This window comes from Protopterus annectens, chromosome 16.part0 (assembly GCF_019279795.1).
Source record: "Protopterus annectens isolate FY-2018-M chromosome 16.part0, PAN1.0, whole genome shotgun sequence".
Classification (NCBI taxonomy): Eukaryota; Metazoa; Chordata; order Ceratodontiformes; family Protopteridae; genus Protopterus; species Protopterus annectens.
The window spans coordinates 261,174,752-261,184,157 of NC_056750.1; the positions used below are offsets into that span (position 1 = coordinate 261,174,752).

General features: G+C 40.9%; 1 protein-coding gene across 5 annotated transcripts in view; it reads right to left on the reverse strand.

Annotated features, from left to right (window-relative positions):
* Nucleotides 1–9,406, reverse strand: part of LOC122791042 (myomegalin-like) — a 3,200,315-nt gene that overhangs the window by 2,149,612 nt on the left and 1,041,297 nt on the right. For all 5 annotated transcript variants that reach the window (XM_044058817.1, XM_044058818.1, XM_044058820.1 and 2 more), the window contains exon 18: nt 1,341–1,526. In XM_044058817.1, the coding sequence (XP_043914752.1) occupies nt 1,341–1,526 (186 nt within the window). The remainder of the gene's footprint in view (nt 1–1,340; nt 1,527–9,406) is intronic.

Below are 9,406 nucleotides of genomic sequence, written 5' to 3' on the forward strand. Positions count from 1 at the left end.
CAGAACTGGGCTGGCCTGTGAATCCATGCTTGAAGTTGCATGTGCCTCCAGACTGACTGACACCTCAGGAGATATACTTGATAGTGGAAGTGCAGCAGAAGCCTAGACCGAAGTTTCTTGGACTTGTGCTTCACTGGCTCGAAGATAGACCTTAAGGTACCTTCCATACGCGTAGCTAACAAATAAGCCATTGGTTCTCTATATAAATAGCAAGAGAAGAGAGCCTGTTAAGGGTCTTTGGTACAAAGGACTACCAAATTCTACAGAACTTGTGGTTGTGACTAGACCCTAAACAAAAGAGACTCTGAAAATTACTGTCCTTACATGGAATTTGTCTTCTGCATTGGCACTTGCCCTTCCTAGATAAGATAACCAAAACAGTAGTAAAGAGAAAAATATCCCTAATGGGGTACTTATCAGGAAAAGGCTGAAGTTGCAATCACTGAAACTATCAGAAAGATGGTCGGAATGCATTTTGACTGGCAGGAGCAAAGTTCAGAGGATGGTACGTGTGTACGCAACTTTTATGGCTTCACACATACCCTACAGTAGTGTAAGACTTTTGTATACTATCCGATGTGGTTTTGCCTTCATGCAGGAGATTCCCTCAGGTTAAGAACACTGCAGCAAATAGGACATTTAAAGTTCCCCTTTCATGAAACCCTTCAAGGACCAAACACGTCCTCTTTATTCAGAGGAGCATTCAGGATCTCAGCTTTGATATTCTCTAGTAAATTTTGCGAGTGTAGTCAGGTAAATCTTCTCATCACTGATCCAGTAGCAGTTGCTCTAGAAACAGCATCAGTAGAGAGGACTTCCTCCAATTGACTGCAGAACAGTCATTCAGGTCATCACTGCCCAACTACAACTGGTTCAGATCAAAAATGAAATACTTGACCTGTGTGGGACTGTTTGAACAGGACCACTATGGACTTCATTGGTACGTCTCCCCTCTTCCTTCTCAACTGTTGTCCAACCATTTATGTTCAAGGGATGTGGCGGCATCAGGACTGCAGGAAGGCTTGCCCCCATGAACAAATGCTTATTTTGATATTTTTCAGGGGATGTGGTCTCAAAACTTTGTGACAGCTCACGTGTAGCTCTACTCTAGACGGGAGCATTTTATACACACACACACACACAGGTACAATATAACATACATGTATGGTCATAAACTTTTCACAAAAAAAGAGGACTACTGGCATCATGGAACATAGCGGATATGAAATGTAAAGAAAGGACCTTGTAAGATTAGCATTACTTTGCTTCAAACAAAAAGGACACTCACAGCATTAGGAATGAATAAAAAGATTCACGATGCATATCAAACAGTTCCTTACTTTTAAAAGTTCATCTTTCTTCCTACTAGCATTGAGGAGCTCTTCCATATCTTTCTTGTGACTTGAACTCAAATGTTCTTTTTCACTTGAGGCTTGTTCCAACAGTTTTTCTTTGACTTTCAGGCCCTCCCATACTTGGTGGGCAGAGTCTTCAACAACTGGTAACACAAAAGGCACATGAAGTACCTAAACAAACAGAAAAAAATGAGTTACAACCGAGTTTATCTATAGTCTGTTAAACAAAGCTGATATCCCAAACACATACCACACAACTCACAGTGTGTGTGTGCAGCCTACCGCAGCAGGAGATCTTTGAGTATGACATCATCTCTGAAGTGGCATTTTTTACAATAGGGATTTACTATTAAGTCCCAAATCCAGCTTCTGGATTTGGGCCCTTCGGGCCCTCCCACCCTGACAGAAATTGTTCTTTGGCTGATGTTGGTCTGATGTTCTGTATAAAGAAGATTACACTTGGGTCATGATGTCTTTTGTTTTTTTTCAGTTTAAAAAAAGAAAAAAAAAAAAGAAAAGAAAGCTTCTATGTATGCTCCTTCATTTTCCTTGGGCAATAACAGCCTGTCCCACTGCACCTGCAGGTATACCACTGCTAACCAACTCTTTTAGGTCGAGGGCTGGGTGGGGTAGCTGGGCAACACCGACTGCCTTCCCATATTTTAAAGGGTTGCCAATATTTTCCTGTTTGCCTTAGGAATCTAGGGAAATCTAGACATTTCAATGTACAGAATGAGTGAAGCCTACTACAGGCCTTCACAGAGTTTGCTACCAATTAATGTCAGATTATAAACTGTTGTACACAGCAAGCAGTCCAAAGCTCTCTTAAAGGCACATAAGTTGTATAATCTTCTAATTGGAGAGGTACTGGTTATAAGGTCTTTGTTCTTTCCTGTCTCAGTGGACACAGAAAAGGGGAATGTGCAATACAGATGTTCTCTCCTACACTCATTCCCTGTTGTTGCAGTAAGCTGCTAAACTTTATTACGCTCACCATTGGGAAAACCACTGCAGTAGTATTCCTTAATGAGGGAGGAGCACCAGTGCTACACAAAAAACAGGGTGGTATTTTACAGAAAACTTTGCAGAATGACTGAAGAATGCCACCCAGCATTTGCCCTAGAGATCTAGCTGCACTGATTGGAAAAGGTTAGGACAGACACCCATGTCACTGTCTTGCAGCTGCCCAAAACGGAAAAGCTTTTAATGAATGCTGCCTGAGTGGCCACCACTCTAGTGCAGCACACTCTCAACAAGCATCCGGATCTTGTTTTCTAACTCACAACAGACTGATTTATACAATGGCTAGCCATTTGGAGAGCATCTGTTTGGTTATTGGCATGCCTTTCTTGCTCAGCTGGAAGAACACAAGCACACTATTTCCTTTGCTGATCTGTTTGCCTCTTTAAAAGTAATATCTCAACTGGCTGTAGACATCTAAAATATAAAATTCTCTCATGTTCTGTGGTTAGGGGAAAACAGAAAATTATATGGTCTGGCTAAGACTCTGTTCTAACATCATGTTAAAGATAAAGGAAAGGTGAATCTTCAGGACATGGTTCTTTGAACCCAAGGGCCTAGAGTTCAGATATTTTCTGGCTGATGTGATGCTATCAGCAGTAATGACAGAAGAATGTATGCAGTGCTGATACACTGGGTTTGAATGGAACCACTTTTAGTTGCTGTAATACCCAGGTAATAAAGACTGATCAGCTTCATTGGAAGATTTATGTGCAACCATCCTTCCCCAAGAAATGCATCACTAAGGCTTGTACAGAGAGAAGGTGGTCCCTTGGCATGTAAGCAGAAAACAAACTGAACTGGTAAGTGCTGCATACCTCTGGCTGCTGGGCAACATTTGGGAAGGATATTGTTGGTACTGCACCACAGAGAACCTTTTCCATTTTGCCAAGTTTGATTTACTGTTAATATGCCTTCCTGCCTTTCCATAAGACCCATAGCCACTTCACCTGCAAATCTGAAAACGATGAGAACAGAGACCCAGCTCCAGTAATCTCAGATTTCTGTGGTTTGAGTGTGCCATGGTACCACCCTGTTGTGCTAACAAGGTGTAGTTCTGAAGAAGAATTCCCACCACATTTACCTGCTGTAAGTGTTACCCTTTCTGTTTTTTTTTGTTTTTTTGCAATATGAAACAAGACAAAGGGGAAGAAAAGCGTATACAACACATGTCTAGGTCATATTGATGGCAACTGTGGCCTAGGCTTTGCTGCTCACAAATATGGAGGAGAAGCCTGGATTGCTGGCAGTTATCCGAGGTTAATACATCCACTAGTAGATTCCCAGGGTTTCTGAATTAGTCTGTAAAACTCACAGAACCAGTCTCCATTTGAAGCTTTTTATGCAAGACTAACCTAGTCTTTCTTTCACGACATTTTGACTTGAGGTGATTTGAGAGTTTAACAAGCACAGATTCAAATGTGAGGCTATCTCCCACAGTAGCACTGCCAGCTTGCACAGTTAGTACAAAGAAATGTCTCTACGTTTGCTAGCATACCACATAGTGCTGTTGTCTCTCATCAGTTCCAGGTTACCAAGCTTATGCTCACTTGTGAAGGGCCTTAGGGCAACACAGCCATTGACCATTTCATAATTAGTTTTTTTTTTGTTTTGTTTTTTTTTTTACTTATTTCTACATCAGAAACTACTGACCATCAATCACACTTACCTTGCCTCCCTGTGGTGACTGTCTGATTTGAGAGGGGCCAAATATGAACACCGGTTGGTCTCTGCTTGGGTTTTCCACCAGATAAAGGTCTTCCCTATGGAGGAAATACAACTAATCCACTGTGACGGGATGCTGGTGCTGAAGACAGATGCTCTTCAGGTGCCACAAGAATTTCTGACATGAAGTCATGCTAGTAGTACTATCAGAATGGATATGTAAATATGACCCAAAGTTCTCAGCAATGTCCTGGCCTCTAATCCATTTGTTAAACTGAAAAAGAGTGACTAACATCAGGGATTCCTCTCTGAAAAAGAAGGCCTAGGCACACACTATATCTCACAGGGCTCCCAAAACACTTTCATCATCTCTGGCCCTTGTCTGGATTAGGACAGGTGAGCTGGGAATTTTTAAGACAAACACCAAGCAGGACATGGACATGGCAATGGCCACTGCTTACATCATGCCCTTCAGTGAAGGGGCTTGAATTAAGCTATCATCTAGGTATGGAGAGATGAGCACCCATTTGGTTCTAGGGTAACTACACAATGAGGTTAAGCATTTTATAAACACACTTGTTGCTGTGGATAGTCCAAAGGGGATCGAGCTGAACTAAAAGTGGCTGTCCCCTATTACAAACACGAGGAAGTGTCTGTAGTCTGGATGAATCAGAATGTGTAGCATAAGTACCCTTCTAAGGTCCAGGGTAATCAACAAAACATCACAGTAAAGCAGTTGAATAACAAATTGCAATGTATCGTCTAGAATTTTTTCATCTCCAGAAATAAGTCTGGCTAAGCACATGATGGGTTAACATGGACAGTCCTTTTTTGGCACCAAAACCAGTCATGAGGAAAATGCCTTCTCTTATGGATGCAGAACTACCTCCATTGCCTAAACGGCTAGCAACTGCCAGTGACCTCCAACCCAAGGTCTAACTGCTGTTCCGGGATGGGAGCCCACTTAAAGGGAAATCTGGAATTAAAATATTAGGTGTTCCTGGACAATAGTGGCTCGTACCCACAGGTTAGATAACAGTCGGAACCAACCTTTCTTGAATAAACTTAGTGTGCTGCCCAACCAAGGGGGAAGAAGGAAGAAAGTGGGGGCTGTTTTAACTGGCCAGAGCTTCATGCATGTCGGACAACTTTTCTCCTTTCCATCTGCTGCCCTAGAACACTAGTCTCTTTAAATTGCCCTATTGTGTTTATATTGGTCTGCTGTTTTTGTTTTTAATAAAAAAAATAAATAAAATGAAAATAAGACGGCATTTATCAGGACAGTTCTAGCTGGATTTTAGAAAACAGGACGGAAAATTAGTTTAATGACTTCTATAGTTTATTCCTGCTCACCCAAGCCTCTTAAGACTATCTGAAAGGGAAGTCCAAAAAAAGAACTCTGTAAAAGGAGCGTGTGGCATCCACCAAGGCATATCCACATTTTACAGCATTCTTACCCACGTTGAAGGTATCTGGGTAAGCCTAAAGATTTATCTCTTAGATTATCATCTGGGACATCTAAGAGCATGCTCACAATTTGATTCAGGACTTCTCACTAACACTTCAGCACATGTGAATGGCAAATGATTGCTCCAACTACCATTACGAGCAAAGTGAACACCTCTCTATTAGACCTATTTGGAATCCCATTTCTCATGTTGTTTCATAAGGTACTATAGCCTTGTGCCAACTAGGACTCTTTGGAAACCTATATGGGCACTATAAAAAAAATCTGACACAGGGTTTCTGTAGAGATATTTACATTTTCCTGTACCCTACAGAATCTGTCTGGCTTCTTAGGGGCAGCTGGGTGGGACTCAGGGTTAAGCAATGTGGGCTTAAATGGTGCACCTTGAAAAGCTGAATGGACGAAAAGGATGGCCGTAATCTTGCTCTCATCAATCCTTACCAGTTTTAAATAACTCTTTCTGGAGGCAGAAATTTCTTTTATCCCCCCCTGGACTAAGATACTCCCTTATCAAGTTGACTGCATAACCATGGCGAATCTCAAGAAGATGGTTTCTTCAGTGTCATGACCCAAAGGAGATGCCATTTCAGAAGAGCAAGCCAAATCCTCTCCCTCTATTTTTAGGTTGGATAAGTTAGAATTGGGAATGTCTCTTCTAGAATACTAACCCTCTGCCAAGATGCCATATATTCTGCAAAATGTTTGTAAACAAAATATGGATTCAGTGGCTGAAAATGCTTCAGCGCCCGACAGGGGGGATGTGACCTACCCTCCACTGGGGAGCAGTAATCCAGACAGCCCGGAAAGGTAAATCTACCAAATAACCCCGAGGGGAGCTGTCCATGAGAAATGAAAGAGCATACCTTTACTGACTTTCAGGATGAGATAGCAACACCTAAGGAATGAGGAAGCCTTTCATGGACACCTGGGAACAAACATCTGGTCTTGATATCAGCACATTATATAGTGAAGCAGCAGCAGCTAGAGATAAAATCAACCACTCCACCCCACCCCTCTGGAGACGTCAGGGCAGGTTGAGGTTCCCTCTCTGGACTCAACTTAGGCAGAGATGGCACAATGCTGCTTATACCAAGGACTAGCAGACACGCTTCTGCAGGGCTGGTAGTGTCACTATGGTCTCACACACAAACTTGCAGTCTCAAGAACCTACATTTCTTAGGTTTGACACATGTATACCTTCTTAATCTGCGTGTCAAAAGTTGATAATCGACCTCTAACAGCCAATCAGCATAACTGCCTGGTCTAGATAAGCTTTTGCATTTCTAGCCCTTATCCGAGTGTTTTCTCCTGAGGCTAATGCAGTTTTTTTTTAAATGGCAGGTCTTTCCTGCAAAGCAATGGGAACAGAGATTTTGTTTTTTTTTAAGGATATAAAAGGACAGTGGAAAGTTTGAAGTCATCCAGTTCATATACAAAGGTCACAACAAAAAACATTTTAGTCTCAAAATCAACGATGTATGAAAAAAAGTTCCCAAACTTGGTAGTTATTTTGCTGCTCTTAGCCATGTGGATGCTCTCCAATACATACAGACAACACATATGCTTTGAATAGCAAGAACTGAATTAATGGCACAGACATAGCCTCTTTTACAATGGATGCCAGACTGAGGACATCAGTTGGGAGAAAGACTTGTGCTCTTAAAGATGCCCAGCAAAAGCTCTTGAGGTAAATTCTGAATCAGATGTCCAGATCTGCAGCAAATCTCCAGTGTAAGGAATACAACTGTAATAGCACTCTTACAATGATGATGCAAAGTTACCAGGCAGTTAAAACTATAGCAAAGCAGCGAGATAAACTCCAACTGAAGACAATCAAGTCTTACTGACCATGTGCCTTCTTTTCTTGGTCAACTGCAGACAGTCAAACTAGAACTATCAGTGAAGTGTAGTATCCTAACATGCACAAATATAACCAGAAAGTCACATTTATGTTACAGTTTTCCCCACATATTAACACTACATAAGACAGGAAATTGCTAGCCACAAAAAGTTTAAGAACTACCAATATAATATCTACCCAGACTGGTAACCTGATGTAGTCTGCTAAAACAGAGAACTACAGGTAAAAAGGAAAATATTAACTTGGCCAGCGGGAGGTTAACAATACCATATTGGCTACTTATCCTTGAGGAATACATTCTGTAGCTAAGGAAGAAGAAAGTTACACAGAAACAAATGGCTATAGGATATGAAGGAATTTAAAATATCTGCTCTCAGCATACAGTAGAAAGGAAAATAAACCATACACATTTGATGCTGAAACAGGTTCTGACGCCTGCACAAGTCGACTAGTGAATTTAAAACTGACAAAATTCATCTTACTAACTGTGCGCAGACAGTTTGCAAAAAATATTCATAAACCTGTTCTAGACACCTAGTAGGTTTTTGCTGATGAGCATGACACTGTGTTGCTATGCCCAAATTCAAATCTTAGTGGCTTCTGCACTACTTAGGACTTAATGTTACTTCCTTAGCTGACATTTCGTACAGATAAAAAGTCATCTTATTGCTCCTGTTGACACCCACCTATTAAATCACCAAAAGGTCACCTCAAGATGTCTTATATGGATTAGGGCATCCCATTTTGAAGGAAACGTTGCCCTTGAGGATGCTACAGGCTGCCCCAGAGGAGGGGGAGAATTGCTAGATACAGCAACTAATATAAAAAGCCTCATCCTACAACCTCAGGAATCATGCCCATTTAGTTCCCTTACTACTATCCCCAAAAATTAAGCTTCACTGCACAGATCATTGCTTTTCTATTCTTGGCTCAAAACTCTTAAGAATCTATTCCATCTTATCTCAAAGTATCATTATGCCCAGTCTTTGAGACAACTACAAAAGGCATCTTCTGAAACTTGCCAAATTCCAGTGTTATACCCCTGGCCACATTACCTAAGCTTAACATGTTCTCTCACAGCCTAACTGTCCTGCTCTATACATCCATCTACCCGTATACATCATACCTTAAATGGAAATCCCAAAATATAAAATTCTGAAAAACTTTTCCTGATACCTCCCAGCTGTCACCACCCACTTACCATGCCTTCATCAACCCTACTCCTGCTTTCAATTTACTTTATGCAGCCCTGTTTTCATTCCCCCTGATGAACTCAATTAATATTCGGTTCCTGTCAAAGCTTTTAGTCCCTGATCACTGGGAAACAATAAGGTTATTACATTTTTTGTGTGTTTGTAGTGGGGTCATTAAACAAGATTCTCAGAATTTACTTTTTATGAACTCAAAAAGCTTATCTTAATCGTGGAACTCTTTATTTCCTTTGTTTATTCTGCATAAGATAAATGCAAGCAGTATAGTCAAGATAGCACAGTTTAGTGAATTCATACTAGATCTTAGTCTCTTGACATATTCCCCTTACTCTGTAATAAAGCAATCTCAGTAGTACGCATAACTATCACAGGTTGCTGTACTGTATAGACCTGTGTGACTAAGTTTTGGATTTGTTTAAAATGAATCTACTGCATGCACCACACACACCTTTTTACTCTTTTCACACCAGCTCAGAAAACCATTATACCTCACTAGTATTTAGATATCAAAAAAACAAAACCTGGGGGGAAAAGAAGACTGCTTCTATTACTGTTTGAAATTTGCATCACTCTGATGCTTTCTACAGAGCAAGTGGCAGTCATGCACATCACAGCACTTAGCTAACACTCACAAATCCGCACAAAATAAAATATGAAATGAGCAGAAAAATGTTAACATTTTAGCTTTGCATTGCTCCTATTTTTTCCTGCAAGGTAGTGGCAAGTCAGATCATAAAACTCTTGAAAGATCAGTACTTTTCTCTCTGAGGATACAAAGCACAGGTGAAACTAATGAATGAGTCTGTGAGAGCTATTGGGAGTACAA